Here is a 22,678-nt window from a genome sequence, read left to right as displayed (position 1 = left end):
TTGTGTGTGTAAAAGAAAACATTGCAGCAACACCCATCTGCCGTAAACATTTTTAATATTGCCTCTGACAGGGTAAAAAACAACTCCTATTTGCTGTTTTTAACTTGCTGATTACTGTACAACTTCCTTTATAAATCAGGTTGAAAGACCTTCACAAATAATATTTTTTACTTTTTGGGCTATAAATAGATACTTTGTCATTTTCACGTACAAACATTAACAAAATAGTTGTTTTCTTTAAAAGGAATGTTCTGATATTGTATCTAACTATAAACATTGTTATTCATCTTTGTTGTTTCATGAGTTCTCGGGTTTTCAAAATACTTTTAATTTTAAAATCTACTTTCAGGTCACCCTTAACTAACGGCCCAACTACCATCCTGTCAGCAGGTTATGGCAGGTGTATTAAGAAGTTTACTGCTCTGTCCCTGTACCGGGTAGAATCTGTCACAAAGGATCAGACATTTGAATTTTATTGTACAGTACAACACATTGAAATTGCAGATGTCAGTGACACACAATTCCATGGAGGAGGTCTTGCACCAATTCACATATACACCGAGTGAACACAGGATAGTTTGAGTGGCTCCACTAATATAACGTATGAAACACTGGGGAGTGAATTTCCAGGGTTCACTGAGGTCAGAAACAGTGGCAGACTGAGCGTGAAAATTCTGGCACTGGTCAAATGCTGATTTCTCAACTCTGTTCCCAGTGTTGGCATTTTTGAGGGGAGGTGGGTCCAGGGGCCTGGGTTTTTCCAGTCAGTCTCCAGTTTCCCGATGCAACAGGGGCCATTTAACTGCCTGGCAGTGGATATCCAGCAGCTGGCCAGTTTGCCAGCAGTCCAGGTAAACCTACAAGCCTTTTCTGTTTGCATGGGTGCAGGTGCAGCCAAAGGCCACCAGGTCAAGAGATTCAGCCATGCCACCACAGTGATAGCCTGGCTGCCTTTTCTGTTTTTTGTTGTTTTATTTAATTTGTGCTGTGTTGAAACTGCCCTCTCAGTTACCTCATGCTTCTCTCAAGCTGAAAAGATTCTGATTGGTCCTCCAGCTTTGAGAGCCTGCTCACCATTATAATTGGACCGGGAACCCCGTTTCCATAACAACGAAGGGCGTGCCCAAGTCCAAATCCCAAAGGGTTGTGGTTTTCACCTCAGGGTGGATTTGGGACACGTAAACAGTCCAGGCACCTGTTTCCCAACTCCAGGGTGAAAGTTCGGTCCTGTTTCTCAGAATATCTGAGGTAGAAAGGTAAAATCACTAAATTAACAATTGTACTGTCACAACATGCAATATTTAAATTATGCAACATCTCTTCTTTCACAACAAAGAATATACCATCCCAAGATCATGACGTAATGGTGACAGTTAAAGCATGGCAAAGTGTTGTTGCAGTTGTTTGATTAATTGCTGAGTGTCAACATGTTCTGGAAATGCAGCTGCTGATTTCTGTGCAGCCACATAACTGCTCTGAAGGTCTCCAACCTGCAAGAGACAAACAGATGTAGCCGTAATATAAATCATCCATCAAGGTACCACACACTGCTAAATGTTCAAAAGCAGGTACCAGCAAATATTCTGGTCTTATTTTACTTTCTAAATAAAGTGCTTGTCAAGGGTTATCTCTGCATTTTTAAAGTATCATCAGGTAACCAGCATTTAGTGTTTGTCTTGCAGTCTCCTCTGTTGAATCAAGCAAATTGCAGATTAGATGACTGATTTGCTGAGCACCTTAGATTTGAGTGGTTCTGACCTGGGAGATTAGAGTGTTTTCATCTGATTTCTGGCACTTGTGCTGGTCTATTTTCCATTGTTTGACAATGTGCTCAAAAGCTCAAATGTGAAACCTTTCCCCGTCTGGTGGAAATCATGCCATGAGGTTGGGAAGGGGAGTAACAAAATATGGGCAACACTTATCTTCATTGATCTGGCTGCCTTACTCACAGGCTCACATATTAACCAGCTCCTTTGGGTAGGACACCCAGTAGGAAGGTGATGGGATCCTTAAAAATGCATGAGAATTTCTTTAAATTCGTTTTTGGTAAATCTTCGAAAAGCAGAATTACCTATAATTTTTAAGTTACATCAAGAATTTTCACAATGCACAATAGTACTGGACTAAAAGGAGATAGGTGCAAGTGAAATAACAGAAGACAGAATCCAACAATTGCTACTAGACAATATGGTTTAAAATAAAAGAACATAAAGCTCCAAAAAGCCCATTTGACCATCCTTGGAGAGACTATATTTTTTCTTCTAAAGTGTTGACTCATACTTGGGTATAGCTATGGCAGCCTGCTGATTACTTACCCCAGAGTGTCACAGTGTAATGCAAACATGAATTGACATCATGACCGAGCTGAACCCAAACCTCTTCTAACATCTACACATAGGGACAGGGATCTCTTGCCAATGTGATTCCTCCAGACTTTATATATTATCGTCACAAGTAGGCTTATATTAACACTGCAATGAAGTTACTGTGAAAATCCCCTAGTCGCCACATTGCAGTGCCTGTTCGGGTACACTGAGGGAGAATTTAACATGGTCAATGCACCTAACCAGCACATCTTTCGGACTGTGGGAGGAAACTGGAGAACCCGGAGGAAACCCACACAGACACAGGGAGAACGTGCAGACTCCACACAGACAGTGACCCAAACCAGGCATTGAACCTGGGTCTCTGGTGCTGTGAGGCAGCAGTGTGAACCACTGTGCCACCGTGTCGCCAAGTCTCCCTGTATAATTTTGAACCATGGATATCAAAATCATTCAGAACTTTCTTTAAAAACCACAATGTTCTTTTAAAGGTAAAGGTCTTTAAAACTTCACAATTTAGGGGTGTTGTGGGCAATGGCGGTGCCCCTACAGCGCCCTGGTTGAGATCAATGAGATAAGCATTTCACAAATGTGCACTCCTGATGGCAGCTCTCAGACGGGAACTAAATATTGTAAAATTGGCAGTTAAATCTCAAGATCAATTCCTTTTTAAAAAATATTGATTACCTTATCCGAAAGGGCAGCAAAGTTATAATGTGGTTCATACATATGAGGAGCCAGTGCTGCAGCTGTCTGCAGAAATCCCCGGGCCTGAAAACATGAACCAAGAGTTAGATACATGGAACAAAGTAATGGTCTATTTCTAAATTATTTTTTTCTACATACATGACATTATAACTCTGGCTGCTCACCTGTTCATGGTGACCTTTGCGCATCTCCAGGACAGCTAAATTGTTATAAGCTTCTGCATGATCATTGTTGTTGGCTAGAGCCAGTTTAAAGCATTGATAGGCCAAATTCATATCTCCTATTCCCTAAAAACATGCAATATGATATCCAGTTACAAATAAAAACACACAAAGCAAGGCTCGAGATCAGTCAGAAAGACAACAAATGATCAAAAATGTATACCTTACTTATCCTATAAACCAATCTGGAACTGCAATTTACTAAATAATTTATTAGATGGTTTAAAAAAATGCATAGGAATTCATTATTGCGTGCATGTAAATGTGACAGCGACATATTAGGCCATATAGCTTGTTGCTCTGCTATTAATGCTCTCTAGCATTTCAATGCAATGAATTAAATAAATCCTAAATAAAACTCTAGCATCAGTAATAATGGTCATGAAATTAGTGGTTGGCCCAAAAGTGCCCTCTGAACTAGCCTAGCAAGCCACTCAGTTAAAGTCAAGCTCACCACCGCCATCTCAAGAGATATAAATGTTGGCCTTGTGAGTGACGTCCATGTTGTATGGCAGCTTGTAACTCTGAAATCCCCAAAACAGTATAGCATGTGACAGCAAGGAATGCAACACCACTTTAAGAGGTGCATTGTTGCTTTAAATAGGCCTTGAGCCATCCCCTGGAAATTTCACCACAAAAATTAGCCCACTGTCCATTTCCTGAAGTGATCAGGAGGACAGTTACTCGAAGAAATATCAGAATGATGCCCAGGAGTTAGAATCATCCAGGCCCGGTGCCAGCAAGGTTAAGGGACTGCAAATTTCTTCCCCATGTCACTTCCCCCAACCAATGCTGACTCAGATTTAAAATCGTGGATGTAAAAAATTACTGTAACATATTATGCATGCTGATAGACAACTTAATGCTATCTTTGACAAAATCAATTGACCTGCAGGTCAATATTATCATAAGTGCATTTCAGCAGTATGCAACCAATCTGTTTTTAAAAAAAGGTTAAGATGCAAAATGATTCAGAAAATCTTCAAGGACATGGCTATATTATACTTTCAGTAACAATCTTCAGTAACAAATATTGAAGTGCTGCTGTAAATACATTAATGAACAGTCATCTGAATATGATTTATGTGTAGGATACAAACAGAAAAGGATAGCGTTAGTCTGAAAAAGACTATTACTATTTGTTTGTCAAATTACCAATTATTTTTTAAAAAATTATAGTTGACTACATCACCATCATTTTTTATTATCAATTAAAATTCTTTTATAACTTTTCATTGATCTAATTTTTCCGAACCCATTTGTTTATCACTTCGGGAAGAGTGCAGCATAAAGAGCAGCATGTTCTGGCTCGGCCAAATGGTCAGTTTCTTACTGCATATTCTATGTTACTGGAAAGAAAGAAATGAGAATGGTTTACAATAAAGTCATTCCATACCACTGCCACATGGCCAAGATTGTACCAAACATCAGCCACTTCCTCATCATTTACAGCCAGTGAGAGTGCTCTTTGGAACGAACTCAGAGTCATGTCATACTGTTGCGCATAAAAGCAGCAGAGACCCAGGTTGTTGAAGAGTTGACAATTATAAACACCCATTTGGAGAAGTCGCCTGAAGAGAAAAGAATCATTTTCAATGGAATTAAAAGGAAATTCTTGAACTCTCCCCATACCAAACAAAAACTGCAACAAGCCTCACATTTTCGATATTGATATTCATAGTAAATCATTACATTTCAGTACTTATTCTGCCCATTTGTGATTTTTGTTCATTCAAAGGAAGAATTTATGACAACATGTCACATATTCAAATAATCTGCATTTATTTTCTTGCAATTCCACAAGGTTTTCCTGGGGAGAACTTGCCTGTGCTCTGGCACATTGCTAGGAAGTGAGCTGAAGAGCTCAAGGTGAAGTTATTTCCACTATCCTGTGAGCAAACATCTCTTGACATCATCAGGGGCCGAAGCTGCCATTTTATCTTGAAGCTAGAGTGGGTGAGTAGTGGCAGATTCCCAGCCACGTCGGGAGTACCGGCCATTGTCCACTTCTGTTTTAGTTTTTCATGATGTGCGGAGATGCCGGTGTTGGACTGGGGTAAACACAGTAAGAAGTCTAACAACACCAGGTTAAAGTCCAACAGGTTTATTTGGTAGCAAAAGCCACTAGCTTTCAGATCACCTGACGAAGGAACAGCCTGTTCCGAAAGCTAGTGGCTTTTGTTACCAAATAAACCTGTTGGACTTTAACCTGGTGTTGTTAGACTTCTTACTTAGTTTTTCATACCAGACCGAGGCGACTTCTTGCGAGCTGTGCCCAGCATACCCTCTAATTCTATCTTTTACGCTCGTTCTATGCTGCTAAAACGCTATTCTATGACTGTAACATTCTGCACCCTCTCCTTTCCTTCTCTACTCTATGTACGGTATGCTTTGTCTGTATAGCGTGCAAGAAAGAATGCTTTTCACTGTATACTAATACATGTGACAATAATAAATCAAATCAAATTTGCTGTGGACCAAAGCCAAGAGTCCTAGTGAGACAGGATTAATAAAAACAATTCTGTTTTTTCATGGGTCAGACAGGTTAGGATTTAAACAGCGTCTTAAATCAGACATGGCTATCAAAATCTGCTGAACCTCCAGGTGGCCAAGGTGCTTACTTTGCTGTGTTTGGTCTCCCTACCGCCCATTAAAATCAAGTCCAATATAAGGTCAAAGGAATGAAGGAGGCAGGTTCTACAAGGGTTCAATGATCTGTTTTGTCAGGTTACTGTTCAGGTGAAGACATGTTTCTGACCTCAGCAATGCCTTCATTTTGGTACTCTTGTATTCTTTTCCCCAATTGAAGATTACTTTTGCATAGATAGTGGGTTCCGATAAGCTTTTAGGCCACAGGTTCCACCAAAGCCAAGTCTGAATCCAGAAATCATCATCACTCAGTAATCCAGGTCAATGCACTGAGAAGCAGGTATCACAAAGGCAAACATCTCTGGAAACCTAATCAATCTCCCCATCCTAACTCTAGCTGTTTTATTTGAGTGATTTGGTAGTCAAAATCTGTAGCTAAGTTAATACATGCATTAATACATCTAATGATCTTACCTATAGAATCGTAGTGCAATTTCTGGCTGGTCTGTATAAAAATGATTACTCCCTATGCAGGCAATGGCTTCTACATTAGTATTATCTTGTTTTAAAACGTCTTTGTAATATTCAGTGGCTGATACAATGTTGTTCATTTCCTGTTGAATTCAAGAATAACATCAATTTATTATAAAGTGTCAAAAGTAAGACAAAGTGTCAATGCAGTAGGTTTTGGAAAGATTTCTAAATTCCAAATACAGAATAGACAAATTATATGAAGCACATACATCATATATACGAGCTATTCCAGTGAGCAGCGTAACTTCTCCAGGGAAACGATCTAGTCCTTGCTTGAAAAGGCCTAATGCCGTCAATGGCTGGTCTAAACGAATATAAACCTGTTCAAATGAATTGAGAACTATTTAAGCAGATACAAGAATTTTTATGCAACTTCCTTTAATCTTTTCAGAACTGGTCCGATAACTACTTTTAATAACATGTGGCTAAATGTGCTGCTCCTGGTGAGACAAATGGCACTTGTAGTAACTTATTCATAAATGGTTTGAAAAAATCTTCAGGCAAAGGGCAGATATATAGATTGAAGTGAACACTGGAAGGTCGCTGCCCAAATTGCATCATTCAATTGTTAGCTTTTCAAAATGGCATATCAATGTCTGTCTCAGCACCAACAGGCATTGAATGTTGTGATGTTGCTGTATTTGCACCATAGATACAAACTAAAATCTCAGATATTTAGAGCTAGTAATTAGTCGCACAATTACCCTTTAACGATCTGCATGTGTTAATGCTTGCTGATCAATCTTTCTAGCACTGAAAATTAACTAATGAAACAGTGGAGTCTAAATCCTTCAGGTTTTGAATTTTTCAGAGATTTTAAATGCGCTAATCTTAAAGTTTATTTTTCTTAGTCTATTCCCTCTCTCTCTTAATCCAATATTTCTTTCAGTCTGTTTCCCTTTTCTGTACCTAATTTTACTTTAAATTCACCTCCTTTAACTCATCCTCCTCCTCCTCATTGCTTCCTTTGTGTTTCCCAATTATTAAATACGACAGGTTAAGGAGACAGATTGTCCGTTGGTTACTCTGTTCGCTCAGCTCCGAGATGTCTTGTTTCCTTCACTGTGCCATTACCAGTTCGCTCATTCAGCAAATTGGTGGGAAGATTTATTTTGAATTGAAGGGTGCTGTAACAAAACCAACTAACAGAAGAAGATTTAAGTATCCTGTTACCACAACGTGGGGTGACACAGTGGTTAGCAGTGCTACCTCACAGCGCCAGGGACCCAGGTTCGATTCCCGGTTTGGGTCACTGTCTGAGTGGAGTTTGCACATTCTCCCCGTGTCTGCATGGGTTTCCTCCCACAGTCTGAAAGACATGCTGGTTAGGTACATTGGCCATGCTTAATTCTCCCTCACTGAACCCAAACAGGCACTGGAGTGTGGCGACTAGGGGAATTTCACAGTAACTTCATTGCAGTGTTAATGTAAGCCTTACTTGTGATTAATAAATAAACTTTAACTTTATCTGGCCCAGACATTGAGAAGTGCTCTATAGATCATATTGCTGCTTACCTTTGCCAGGTAAAGAACTGTATCAACCATTTCCTGTTGTTTCAATGCAGATTTAAACTGCTTCTCTGCTTCACGATACAAACCCAATCTTTCAGGAACAGAGAATCAGACAATATAGTTTTAAAATTGTAGAATGTGTTAAAAGTATCCATTCATTTGTCATGCTTTGTATTACCTCTTTCCTGTATTCAAAATGATGTTTTATTGAAATGTTTATATAATAATGGATGCATGGTAGCTATGAATCAGTGATTCCCCCATTACATAATATACAAAACAGTGAACATAACAATCACATACAAAGTATTAGTCTTCTTTAATTAGACACAGATGTAAATCTAAGTCAATTTACCTGTAGTAACATTTTCCAATTTGTACCTTCCACCACCAATCTTTAAACTGGGAATGTTCAGTCGCTAGGGCTGCCAAATCTAAAGCCTGCCAAAACAAAATGTTCCAATTCTTATTGAAAAGCTTTATTAAGCTAATAATTTGAAAATATTTTAACAAGTAAGCATTGATTAATCGCCCTATATTGGTGTAATCTTCAGGTGAAACAGGGTAGGGGTAATTCAAACACTGCACCAAGTAATAAGGTAGTTATTCGTTTTAAAAGCATACATTTCATCATTTTTAATCTAATGTTTGATTTAACATTATTGAACTACTTTATATTAAAATCTTACATCTGTACACACTTCTGGTCAACCTCTCCATGATAAATGGAAGGTGCTACAGATTACTAGTAGTGGGAAGTGCAAGTACAACTTGAAAAGTTTATACTGGCAGTTTCCATTATAAATGTAAGATTTTTAAAGAATGAATATTCTAATTACAAAAAAAAATCAAAGCATAGAATCTGAAAATACTATAAGTGATGCTGATGGTATGATTAAGAGAGGAATATTTTGAGTACTTCCTGGAATTTATTGGGAGGTTTTACTTATATCACCTGAAGGAATGTTTTCCTTTTCTCTGTTAAACCCAAGCATCTTCTATGGAGCGTGGGCGATGAATAATATTCTCCAGTGATCAAAGCATAATAGGACAGATTTTAAAAGAGCAAAGTGACCTTTTCAATTGTTCTTAAATCACAGCCAGCAGAAAAATTAGAATCTATAATGGCTCAGTATTGGTTGTTGTGGGATACGGAATGAGTAAGACCGTTTATGGAGCGTATTGTGTTGGTTTAAGTAGCAACCACATTAAACTGAAGAAAGAGAAAGAGGTAATGTCTCTTCATGATGACCAGATATATTGATTTTTAATAAAAAGATGTGTATAAAATAAATTGTTTGCTTTACATAATGCAAATTTGTAATAACAGCGACTTAGGAGGCACAGTAAATTGTGTAGATGGAGTAGAAATTTGCAGTGACATAGACTGTCAGCAAAACCAGCAGACAAAAGTTATAAGTGGGTAAGTGAGAGGTTTTGGATCCAAGAAATTAGAATATACTCTGACTCGGAGCTGTGGAAGAGCAAAGGGATTTATATGTACGAAAAGCTAGTAGGTCCAAAAAGTAATCAAAAAGACTACTGGAATGTTGACTTTATCAAAAGTGAAACCGTGATGCTTCAGTTGTACAGCGCCTACCCTAGAGTATTGTGTTTACTTTTAGGCATTGAACTTTAAGAAAGATCTATTGGCCTTGGTAGCGCAGGTTTTCGAGAAAGATACCTGAATTTAAAAATGTATATTATGAGATCAGGTTGAGTTTCGAATCTTGAGGGACGATTGAATCAAAGTATTTTAAAAGATTTTTTTAAAAGTGAACCATTTATCTCGGGTGGGCAAATTCAGAAAAAGAGGGTGTGATCTCAAAATTAGAGCGAGGCCATTTAGAAATGAAATGAGAAATCAATTTATTTCATGCAATATGGGATGGAATCTTGGAGCACACACCTCCAAAAGGCTTTTGATGCTGGATCAATTGAAATTTTGAAGAATGATCAATGGATTTTTGTTGGGAAAGGGTAAGGGACGTGGAACAAAAAAAGGTAAGTAACTGGAAGTACATCAGCTATGATCTAATTGAATACCAGAACAAGCTCGAGGAGTTGAATGTGCCTATGTATTATGTACCAGAAAGAGCTAAAATATTAGAGTCGTTTCATTAAATATGTACAATTATGTAACATCTTAGAGCATTAGGGTAGTCTCTAAGCAAAGTAAAAATCATCATTCACCCTAGTGATATCACAAGACAATATAATCTGGCTTGAAATTTAAAACTTGCTTCAAACGTGACTAGTTGTAAATGGGGAGCAGAAATTGCAAAGGAACATTTGTAAATTTGCACCATTACATGTGGAAAATTGTAGAGGTGCAATTACTCCCGGCTGTAATTCCTAATATGCATTCCCACTAAATGAGAGTGATAATTGAAGAAAATGAATTATTGTCTGTCTGTCCTTCAGCATACTTATAGAATCACAGAATCCCTACAATGCAGAAGGAAGCCATTCAACCCATTGAGTCTGCACCAACTCTCTGACTATCTTACCCAGGTCCTCTACCCCGTCCTATCACCATAATGCCACACATTTACCATGCTAATCCATCTAACCTACACATCTTGGGACACTAAAGGCCGGAATTGAACCCGGGTCCCTGGCGCTGTGAGGCAGCAGTACTAACCACTGTGCTGCCCCTTAAAAATAGAACTTGAACCCAGCACCATAGACCACACAGTCACACTACAAAGACCACTCAGCCACGCTCCTATGTTCAACTTTATCAGTTATGTGCCCATACATTATTGAAATAAACCCATGATAGAAACTGCAATTCTATGATTGCGGGTTAGGTTAGTGTCAGGGGGATTAGAGTCATAGAGGTTTACAGCATGGAAACAGGCCCTTCGGCCCAACTTGTCCATGCTGCCCTTTCTTTTTTAAAACCCCCAAGCTAATCCCAATTGCCCGCATTTGGCCCATATCCCTCTATACCCATCATACCCATGTAACTATCCAAATGCTTTTTAAAAGACAAAATTGTACCCGCCTCTACTACTACCCCTGGCAGCTTGTTCCAGACACTCACCACCCTCTGTGTGAAAAATAGGGGGCACCTGGATCTGAACCAGGGACCTCTTAACTTGTAATCAAATACTCTACCATTGAGCTATGCCCCCAAACACCTTAGCAGGGTGCTAAGCAGATTAGCAGGGTAAATACTTGTGGTTACAGGGAGGGGGCCTGGGCGAGATTGTTGCTGATGCAGGCTCGATGGGCCGAATGGCCTCCTTCTGCACTGTAGAGATTCTATGGTTTTAATCTATGATAGGTATTTATAGATAACTTACGGTTTTGACATCATTTTCATGATGGAAAATATATTCAAACAGTGCCTGAAAAATACACATTAACGCACAATAGTTTAGCATTTTTCAAATCCAACATTTATACACTCGAATAAGAAAAAATGAACACCTCTTCTCTTGCTTGGAGGAGGATGGAGAAATCTGGCAGGCATCCTTTTTTGCTGGGTCCCCATTTCATTATTTCAGCGCACACAAGTCTTTTATTTAAGTATCATAACAAATGGCAGAATATTATAGACACCTAGTCCATTTTCAGTATTTTTACAGAAGAACTGCATTATGCATGCTTTTTACACTAGTGGTTTGACCGTTTAAGGAAGCTCCATGTTCAGTCAATAATCTTTAGTTAAGAATGACTTATTCATTGCATCTTTCCTGCATTACAATAGTAACTTTAAAAAGTACTTAACTGGTTGTAAAGCGCTTTGAGATGCCCTGTGGTCATAAAAGGTGCTTTCTTTTTGTTTATTTCATTCGGGGCCCCAGGCTAATTCCTTCATCAGGACCTCACTGGTTGGGTCCAATTTCATTTATCTGCACTGTTCACCACCACCTTCTGAAGCGCAATAAATGCTGGCCTTGCTATCAGCAGTGAACAAATATTTAAAAAGCAAAATACCTTATTGATATCAGATTATATAGGAAATATGGCACTAAAACAGGCCATTCAGTCTAACCAGCCATGGCTGCGTTCATGCTCCACTTGAGCCACCTCCCATCTTTTCTCATCTAAAACCTGCCATTCTAAGCCTCTTTTTCCTTTTCCATCATATGCTTCTTTAGTTTCCCCTTAGATGCACCTTTACTATTTGCTTCAACCATTCCCTGTGGCAACGAGCTGCTCATTCTCACCACTCTTGGGGCATAAAGAAGTTTTCTGATTTTCCTATTGGAGTGCCATTATATTGATGGCCTCTAGGAAGGCTCTTTTCACAAGTGGAATCATTCTCCCTGTATGCATTCTATAAAAACCTTCTATAATTTTAAAAGTCTCTATTAGGTAACCCCTCTGCCTCCTTTTCTCAAGAGAAGAGAGACCCAGCCTGCAAATCCGTTTGCCTCAATGACTTCCAGAGATATGCTGGGTCACAACTAACAGGACTTTGGGTGACAGGAGCTGCCAGTGGATACAAGAGAACAGCACTAAGGTTTGGAGACAACTGTGACCATGGAATGGGGGTGAAGCAAGAAGGTGAGGACCGAAATTTCCTTCTGGGACTTGAAGAAAGCTTGCTCCTTCTGGCCCACAAGGACGCCATTAAAAAATATTTTATACTCATCTTTCTGGCCTTCTAATGGCCCCGATCCTGTTGGCTGCCAAATTTCTCTTGGACTTTGGCACTAATTTAAATGTGCACAACTGAGAGTTAGAATTACAGCAAGGTTGTATTTGCATCATAGACTCCCTGCTTTTGAATATTTGAGACCCTTGTCTGTCTGTGGCAATCACCTTTTATGCCCCTCAAAACCCTAGAAGTAAATTACGGCCTGGTGGGAGACCCTAATTCTTGGCTCTGTGAAAGGAACTGCTGGAGTAGAAGTGACATAATTACATTTACCAAGCACAAAATACTAAAATGGTTAACTTTAAAAACAAAACAAATTTCCAAAATCTTTAAAGTGGGAGTTTAACGTCTAAAGCGTCCAACAATTTCAAGCTTCTGCTCAAACTTAACAGCACAATTGGGCAACATTTTAGAACTTTTTCCTCCAGTTTAATGAAACCTAATACATTCAAGAGCAGTAACCTGGTCCAGTTTTACCGATATAACTGAAAATAGGTCCATCTCATAAACCCAGGGGGCGATTCTCCCAAAAACATTCTAAGTGCCGAATTTGCGTGAAAACTGGAGTAACCCCCGCCAATATTTTTTAGCGGGATTTTCAGAAAGAATCTCCAATACTCTGAGCACTGCAGAGTGCCCTAGCGTGATTCGCTCTGAAAATAAGGTGATGGGGCCTCTTCCTCCTGGAGAGGTGAGCAGTAGCGTGCTGAGCAGGCCACTACGCATGTACCAATCTCCGCTCTGATAGATTAGCGCATGCGCAGTGGCCCTGCACTGCCGGCCTCCCAATCGCCGGCCAGTCCTGCGATCCCACATCACTGCCCCTCCATCCCCTCCCCCACCTCGCTAGCAGGCCTCCTGGATCTCTCCGGGCAAGCTCCAACATTCCCACCTGCCCACCCCCCCTCCAAGCCCTGATTCTCCACCCTTCTCTCCCCCCCCCTCGCCAAAAACCCGGTTGGCCAGCCCTGATCACCCCCTTCACTCCCTCTGCCACCAATCCTCTGGCAGTGGCACCCCCTCCCCCCCTCCCCCCTCACCCTCCGCAATTTGAAATTCCCCAATCTTCTATGCTAGTTTGGTGGATTTAGGGTGAATTGCAATGGAAAGATTAGCGAAGCGTAGCAGAAAGCTCAGGCCTATGTATATATAATTTTGCACAAACCTTAGCCAAGTTTGGTTTCCCAGCATATTTGGTTAAATTTAATCTGGATAAGTTAATAAATGGTCCATCAGGACTAGTAAGCATGGAGGCCTAAGAGAGAAAAAATATTAAATTGCGATTCCAACAGAATTTGTTAACAAAATTGATGATTCTGAAAAATAATTCAAATTTTACATTTATGCTTCTACAAAATTTACCGTCCCCAGCCTAACAAATCTTCCAGAAGCACTTGTTACTGGTCGGGCAGTGTAGGCAGTTCTTGGGGTCCTGATAGCCTGCTCCATAGTGCCAGGTCTGCCAGACTGGGTGCCTGGTCTAACAAACCCAGTGATGGGTCTTCCTGATTGAGACATGGGTCTATGAAAAGAGATAAACAATTTGAACAGAAACATGATGAAAAATAACTCTTGATTTATGCACAACTTGTATGGTTGACATTTGTTTTTAAATAAAACTTTAAAACTGCTACTTGTGAGAGTAGGCTTAGCTTCACTCCTTAAAGCTGAGCTGACTGACTTGACAATTAAAACAGAATAATATCCAGGGATAGATGTATAGATGTCATACCACACATTTCCTTTTTAAAATGTTTACTGCATCTATCCCATTTCTCATCTCATCATTCAATGCCATGTCTACCTGATCCATCACTTGCTAAATACAGAAGCAAAATAATTTAATATATTTGCCGTCACTCCGTCATTACCTCTGGTAGCATCCTGTTTATCCCTCAATAGTCTTAATCTCATCACAGCCTTTCTTTATTTAAAATTGATGTGCCTATAAAATATTAGTATGTTCCTCGCTAATTTAATTTAATAGTTCTGTTTTGTCTTCCAAATTGATTTTTTGACTTCTCCTAATCTCTTCATATTCTCTCTTATCATACACTCGTTTTCTATGTACTTAATGCATGCCTTTTTCCTAACTCATTTTTATTCCCTTATATTTTTATGCATTGCATCTCACTATTGCTTAGTTGGTTCTTTCCTTTTAGCAGAATATATTTTTTGCACTCTGTCAAACACAGTTTTAAATATTTCCCATTATTGTTCCACGTCAGTGTTTGCCAATATTGTTGTTCATCTTATTGTCTCAAAGTTCTATTCTCAGTCCCTCAAGATCAGCTTTTCTCCAATCTCTTAACTCTGGTTTTCATCATACTTAAGTCCTCCTCAATCTTCATCTGAAAGCATTACTATGGTAATTGCTCATGACTATAGAAAACTGATGTGGAGATGCCGGTGTTGGACTGGGGTAAACACAGTAAGAAGTTTAACAACACCAGGTTAAAGTCCAACAGGTTTATTTGGTAGCAAAAGCCTTTTGCTACCAAATAAACCTGTTGGACTTTAACCTGGTGTTGTTAAACTTCTTACTATAGAAAACTGAACAGCTACTTTTGCAATTTGTGGTTAGATTTGTCTTGGGACCAATATTCTTCCTACTTAGTTCCAGCTAACCATCCAAGCTAATCATCTAAAGCATCATTGGTTGGACAAACAGCAGGAAAGATAAAAGCCAAAAGAGAAAATGCTGGAAAATCTCAGCAGGTCTGGCAGCATCTGTAAGGAAAGAAAAGAGCTGACGTTATGAGTCCAGATGTCCCTTTTGTCAAAGCAGGAAAGATAACTGTTCTTTTCTAATATGATATATTGTTAGATGGTTAAACTCCAGTATTATCCTTAAGTTCTGGCAATACCTAACCATAACAAACTGCTATAGACTTAGTAAGTGCAGCATGTTCCCATAAGGAGAGTTTGTGCATTTAATTTTAAAGGGAAATAGGAACCTTTGTATTTGCTTTTTCATTAACTTAGTTTGGAGAGCCTTAAATAGCTGTTCCTGTAGGTGTCAGACACCAAACTGAGCAAAATATAACCACAAGCATGAGCTTGCATCATCGGACCCACCTAATATTCAGCGATACTTTCCCATCAACAGTGACTACACTTGAGAAGTAATTCATTGAGACCTTCCTGGTGCATATGATTCTGCGGCACAACATGCAGTGCATTTGCTCACTAAGCCATCAAGAGGATCATAGTTAAAGCTCTTAATACCTGACAGCTGGGCTAGGACCTCCTCCCTGACTGATTCCTGAGAGTTTTAAAGAGGTTCCAGGTCCTGCAGACAAAAGCAAAAATCCAACTATAGTTCCATTGTTTAAATTTAACATCCGATCATGCATGAATAATACTTAAATTTTGCTAACTCAGCAAAATGGAAAGAAAATCATCAAAAATCTGGAAGACATTCTAATAAATTTTGTGATCATTAACACTTTTACACAGGTCTAAATTGGAGTTGTTTATGTGGTAACAGTGGTAAAACATGAACCTTGGAAGCTGAGTACTCATTATTCAGTGGTTTTGATTTGATTGGTTTGATTTGATTTATTATTGTCACATGTATTAGCATACAGTGAGAAGTATTGTTCCTTGCGCGCTATACAGACAAAGCATACCGTTCATATAGAAAGAAATGAGAGAGTGCAGAATGTAGTGTTACAGTCATAGCTTGAGAGGGGGGGGGAAAGAGAAGAAAGATCAACTTAACGCAAGGTAAGTCCATTCAAAAGTCTAACGGCAGCAGGGAAGAAGCTGTTCTTGAATCAGTTGGTACATGACCTCAGACTTTTGTATCTTTTTCCCGATGGAAGAAGGTGAAAGCGAGGACGTCCGGGGTGCGTGGGGTCCTTAATTATGCTGGCTGTTTTGCCGAGGCAGCGGGAAGTGTAGTCAAAGTCAATGGGTGGGAGGCTGGTTTGCATGATAGATTGGGCTACATTCATGACCTTTTGTAGTTTCTTGTGGTCATGGCCAGAGCAGGAGCCATACCAAGCTATGATACAACCAGAAAAAATGCTTTCTATGATGCATGTGTAAACGTTGGTGAGAGTCGTAGCTGACATGCCAAATTTCCTTAGTCTTCTGAGAAAGTAGAGGTATTGGTGGGCTTTCTTAACTATAGTGTCGGCATTGGGGGACCAGGACAGGTAATTGATGTGGACACCTAAAACATGAAGTTCTTGGCCCTTTTTACTTCATCCCCGTTGATGTAGACAGGGGCATGTTCTCCTCTACGCTTCCTGAAGTCGATGACAATCTCTTTCCTTTTGTTGACATTGAGGGAGAGATTATTGTTGCCGCACCAGTTCACCAGATTCTCTATCTCAGTCCTGTACTCTGTCCCGTCATTGTTTGAGATCTGTCCCACTATGGTAGTGTCATCTGCAAACTTGAAAATCGAATTGGAGGGGAATTTGGCCACACAGTCATAGGTGTATAAGGAGTATAGTAGGGGGCTGAGAACACAGCTGTGTGGGGCACCAGTGTTGAGGATGATTGTGGAGGAGGTGTTGTTGCCTATCCTTATTGATTGTGGTCTGTGAGTTAGGATGTTCAGGATCCAGTCGCGGAGGATGGAGCCGAGGCCCAGGCCATGGAGTTTGGAGATGAGTTTCGTGGGAATAATGGTGTTGAAGGCTGAGCTGTAGTCAGTAAATAGGAGTCTGACATAGGTGTCTTTGTTATCTATGTGTTCCAGGGTTGAGTGCAGGGCCAGGGAGATGGCGTCTGCTGTGGACCTGTTGTGGCGGTAGGCAAACTGTAGTGGATCCAGGTAGTCCGGGAGGCTGGAATTGATTCTACCATTAACTCGGAGTTAGGCGGACGTGGGTTCAAGGTCCCTCCAGTCACCCGACCACCTAATCATGGCTGATACCTCAATGCAGCCACTAGTTTTGGATGAGACGTTCAAACAATAATGATACATTGCACTAGTTCTTATTCACTTGATGTCACCACTGAAGATATATCTTTATAGTACAGAATTAGGCCATTTGGCCCATGTCTGTCCCAGCTGATTTCTTAAAGCAATCCAACATCAATCACATTCCTTGCTCATATCTTTGCACCTTCCTCTACTTCAAATATTTATTTAAAAAAACATGCAGTGGTCCCTGCATCAATCACTGCCTATGGAAAAACATACCTTGTTCCAGCAACACTTATGTCAATACTTTTTCCTAACCTTTCTTTTCAATTCCAGTGACATGAATGACTTCCTCATCACTGACTCTTAAACAGAAGAAAATAGATTTTTCATTTGCAACCAGTCTTCGCTTTTCCTGCTCCTGCAGTATTAGTCTCAGTATCTCATTTTTCTTCATAAAAATAGTTTCTCATCTCTGGTATCATCCTGTTTGTGCGCTAAACTCTTTATGGTTTTAATGACCCAGATTTTGTGGTTAATAGCAAAGCAATGGTGTTCACTATTGACCTTGAAGCAAACTGCCTGCAAAACTCGAGCAATTTCAGTGATGTGGCTTTCACTTCTCTCAATGTTACTTTGACTCCAGTTTCAGCTAGAAGGGGGCTCATGCAGCCAGCAACAGTGATGTTGTCAAACAGGCTAAGCAGTCAAATCACAGATCTCAAATAAAGAAATAAAAACCACTGGTTATCCTTAATTTTAAAAATATTTTATGGAGTAAAATATAGTGCATAAACATGGGATTAATGGGATAAACTTTTTTTTAATCCATGGAATTTATCTTTGAATCATGATGGAGTATTGCTGAAAAAATAGAGAGTTTTTTTGACAAAGCCTTTCATCTTGCACTCATCATTTGAAAGAGTACAATGCAAGGGAAATCGGCAAATTTACACTGTTATGAGAAGAGAGGGCTGATTGTTGGTAAGTGGACTCTGATTGCCATGGAGAATGTACCAGTTGATGACAATTGACTGTTAACAGCCAAACATAGTTTGAAATTTAAACCAGGCAGCTTGACTCATTGCCCTGAGGAATGCATCAGCAAATGGCTGTCACTTATTTTGCTTAGCTGAAGCATGTGCAACATGTGTTTCTGTCTGCAAAGAACAGGGCCCTATGTATTCATATATATAGCTTTCAGTACATGCAAATGTGCCACACTGCAAGCTGGATTGACAATCTAAAATTGACTGGCAGCGTAACTCTTAGCACACAGAGGAATATTTAACAAATGTTGTCCAGTTCAAGTTGATTTCCCTTGTGTTGTATTCTTGTGAATGTCGTCCTTTAATTCTTCCTAATTATAATTGTTCCACCATTAGTGGCAGAGACTTCTCTTGCTGAGGCCCGAAGCTCGGGAATTACCTCCCGAAATCACTTTATTATTTACAGACAATCCTTAAAACAGCTCTTTGACCAAGCTTTTGGTCATCAGATCTAATACATCTTTATGTGACTCAGCATCATTCTTTGTTTTATAATGTTCCTATAAATCCCTTATGAGGTTTTATTATGTTGAAGGAACTATATAAGTCAAAGTCTGTATAGATATATCTCGACATCTCTGTTGGTCCATATCCTTCATTTATTATGTATGCTTTGTGTGTATTCTCCCATTCTTTTCATTTCTTCTCAAAAAACATTATAGAATCACAGAAATCATAGAATCATAGAAATCACAGAATCATAGAAATCACAGAATCATAGAAACTTTACAGTGCTCTTTAGAGCCTGCACTAACAAGAATCCTACCCAGGCCCTATCCCCGTAACCCCCACGTATTTACCTTGTTAATCCCCCTGACACTAAGGGCCAATTTATCATGACCAATCCACCTAACCCACACATCTTTGGACTGTGGGAGGAAACCAGTGCACCAGGAGGAAACCCACGCAGACACGGGGAAAAGGTGCAAACTCCACACAGACATTGACCCGAGGCCAGAATTGAACCTGGGTCCCTGGCGCTGTGAGGCAGCAGTGCTAACCACGTGCCGCTGTGCCCTCCCCCACACCTCACTTTAAACCACATTTACTACTTGTCTCTCCATTCCACTAATCTGTCTTCGTCCTGCTAAAGTCTTTTAGTCTGTCTCAGTCCTTGGCAAACCTCCTATTTTGTGTTAACAGCAAATTTTGATATGAGGGTTTGACTGAATTAAAGTCAGACCTGATTCAACAAACTAATAAAACGGATTTTCTAATGTACTTACGAGCAATCTGGGCTATAGCACTGTCATCCAGCATCATTTCCGCTATTCCTTCTTGATCTACATCAATTTCATCCACATACACCATCTCTGTCAAAGCTCGGGTTTTCAAACTCCATGCAGCCTACAGAATAGGTAAATAATCATTTCAAAAGTTTTGAGATTACAAATTTACATCAATTACAATTAGAGGAATGGAGCACATAGGTGGGAGACAAAAAAGTAGGCAAGTCATGGTTTAAGGAAACTAGGTAGCAGTAATAAAAGGAGGCTCCCTTTGCCACACTGATGTGCACTGCATTAAATACAATATTTAGTATTGAAAGAGATTCTTCACCTATTTGAAATTCAAATTGACAATCTAAGTGCACTCTAGATTAAAAGAACCTTAGATTAAAAGAAGCTTAAATTTAATTATTTATGTATCGCCTCATCCTAGTTCTTTTTATATAAAGTAATTCACCATTTGATGAGTAAAACTTTTTACTCACTTGTTTTGGACATTATTTCAATAATGAATGCAAGTATTATTGAAGAATATGTACTACCATATATATAATTTGTTAAATACTGCATTCTACCTGTAAACACCACCAATATAAAAAAAGGCACAATTTAGGAAAATCAGGTTTTGCTCTGTATCATGTAATGTCGCTTTTCTGTGCTATTTTCTACTTGGTAGCAAGTTTAGAAAGAGTTACATCCACATGCCATCAATAAATTATTTTTCAGGTGAGCTTTGTATAATTTACAGAAAAGCAGAGTTCTCATGTTCATGAGTCAGCTTGCTGTGAATCAGGAAAGGAAGGGAGAAGATGGGTTACCCGTTGCACAAGAACAAGAAAATTAGAACCAGGAGTAGGCCATTCAGCCCCTTGGGCCTGCTTAGTCATTCGATAAGATCATTTTCTGATCAGACTGCGGCCTCTATTCCACTTTCCTGTCTTTCCATGGATGTCCAACTTCTCTACACCTCCTCAAGCATCCTCAACACCCCTTTCTCTCCCAGGGCACCTGCCCATGCAATAGAGGAGATGCAACTTTATTACCTCCTCCCTTCTCCCTGACCAAGGCCCCAATACTCCTTCCAGGTAAAACAATGATTATCTTTGTACTTCTTTTAATTTTATGCACTGTATTTGCAGTTCACAATGCAATCTCCTCTACATTGGAGAGAACAAATGAGATTGGCTGATCTCTTTCTGGATCATCACTGTTCAGTCCACAAACTTCTGGTCACCGACATCTCAATTCTCCACTTCTACTCTACCGTCTTGTTTTTGTTCACTTACAAATGTTCCAAAGAAACTCAATGCAAGCTTGACGAAAAGCATCTACAGCCTTCAAGACTCAACACTGCATTCAATAATTTCAGATCGTAACTTCAGAGCCTTTTTTTTGGATGGAAGCTTTTGCCGAGGATCCTGCTTTTCACGTGTACATCTCCTCTAGGCACATTTTTTATTTACTTGTCCCATTACCATCTCTTTTTATCTTTCACTAACATCCCTTTAGTCCTCTCCTGCCTTACAACCTGGCACAGACATTCCCTTCTGTTCTTTTTGCCCTTCCTTCCTTTCCTTAATTAAAACCTGTTACATCTCCAAATACTTTCATTTCTGATGAAGGGTCACTGACCTGAAACATTACCGCTGTTTCTCTGTCCACAGGTACTGCCAGACCTGAACATTCCCAACATTTTCAATTATTGCTAAGTACAGGGTCTAGCCTGGGACTTTTAAATGCATTTTGAAATTAAACCACTCAGCCATATTAAATAAATGTAATTACAAATATTAAAATCCAGGACCCCAGCTCCCTTTAATAGAAATTAAAACCATATGACTAATTTTGCTTTATACTTCATGTATAGCAGATAATGCTGGAAATACACAACAGTGAATCAGTATCTGTGTAGATAAAAGACAAATTAATGTTTCATTTAAAACAATTCCTCAGAACTGAAAACAAACATTCTCGTAGAATCAGAAAAAGAGAGAACTGGCAACAAAAATAACAGACACTCAGTTCCAGGAAGGAAGACCCGAAACCTGCTTAAAGGAAACAACAACCACTACCAAAGGCACATTAGAGTAATTATCAGAGGGAAGGAACACAGAGGCAAAGAAACTGTAATTGAATGCACAAATGGGGGCTTTGAAACGATTCTAAGGAGTTGCGAGAATCAAAAATGTTTAGGGAAGCTTAGAGCACAGTTCCCAGGTGGCTGAAAGCTCGGTCCACCAATTGGGAGGTAAAGGGAAGGGGAACCCACTGGAGGCCAGATCCAAAAGGCTGAAAATGGAAAGGTGGATGCATGCAAGAAATTGCAGAGGTAAGGCGGAGTGAGGCCACAGATGCTCTAGCGAACATCTTAAGGATAGATGATTGAGTGGTCAGGGATTAATGCAAGATAAAATATGGGCAATGCATTTTGTTTTTCTCTACTAGCCTTTCCCAGTCTCTGCACTTCTATGAAATGGCTTGTGTATTTATTTTTCTGAGAAGAGTTGTTCCCTCAACATTAATTTGTCTTTTCTCACTACAGATACTGATTGACCTAGCTCATGACTCTGCCTGAACACAGTCAAGCTGGTCAATATAGTACATCAGGACTCCATTGAACCATAGAATCCCTGCAGTGCAGAAGGAGGCCATTCAGCCCATCAAGTCTGCACTGACTCTGAGATAGCATCTTACCGAGGCCCACACTCCCCACCCTATCCCTGTACATTTCCCATTGCTAATCCACCTAACCTGCACATCCTGGGACACTGAGGGGCAATTTAATATGGCCAATCCATCTAACCTGCACATCTTTGGAATGTGGGAGGAAACTGGTGCACCCGGGGGAAACCCACGGAGACACGGGGAGAACGTGCAAACTCCACACACTCACCCAAGATTAGAATCGAACCTGGGTCCCTGGCGCTGAGAAGCAGCAGTGCTAACCACTGTGCTACCATGCTATCCTAATTGCAATCTTGCTGTGATTTTATGTCGGATGTGAACACCAATGTA

At 39.8% G+C, this 22,678-nt stretch overlaps 1 protein-coding gene and 1 non-coding gene across 4 annotated transcripts; both read right to left on the bottom strand.

The window, feature by feature from the left end:
- Positions 1-33: 33 nt before the first annotated feature.
- On the bottom strand, positions 34-19,777 carry ttc8 (tetratricopeptide repeat domain 8). 3 transcript variants are annotated; one of them, XM_078234197.1, is made up of 14 exons: positions 19,661-19,777; positions 15,732-15,795; positions 13,866-14,025; positions 13,669-13,758; positions 11,200-11,244; positions 8,244-8,329; positions 7,892-7,979; positions 6,586-6,696; positions 6,317-6,456; positions 4,650-4,824; positions 3,197-3,319; positions 3,012-3,095; positions 1,344-1,490; positions 40-1,243 (listed from the first exon to the last, which is right to left on the bottom strand). In XM_078234197.1, exons 1-13 carry the CDS (start codon positions 19,743-19,745, stop codon positions 1,374-1,376), a joined length of 1,368 nt encoding a protein of 455 aa, XP_078090323.1. In that variant the 5' UTR covers positions 19,746-19,777; the 3' UTR covers positions 40-1,243; positions 1,344-1,373. The 3 variants fall into 3 exon arrangements, with proteins under 3 accessions (XP_078090322.1, XP_078090324.1, XP_078090323.1); XM_078234196.1 differs by having other exon boundaries at positions 34-1,490; XM_078234198.1 differs by lacking the exon at positions 11,200-11,244 and having other exon boundaries at positions 34-1,490.
- On the bottom strand, positions 10,957-11,028 carry trnac-aca (transfer RNA cysteine (anticodon ACA)). The gene has a single exon. It is a non-coding gene; the product is annotated as a tRNA-Cys (tRNA).
- Positions 19,778-22,678: the final 2,901 nt, after the last annotated feature.

The sequence above is a fragment of the Mustelus asterias genome, chromosome 18 (assembly GCF_964213995.1).
Source record: "Mustelus asterias chromosome 18, sMusAst1.hap1.1, whole genome shotgun sequence".
NCBI classification, from domain to species: Eukaryota; Metazoa; Chordata; class Chondrichthyes; order Carcharhiniformes; family Triakidae; genus Mustelus; species Mustelus asterias.
This window is presented reverse-complemented; position numbering and strand designations above follow the sequence as displayed.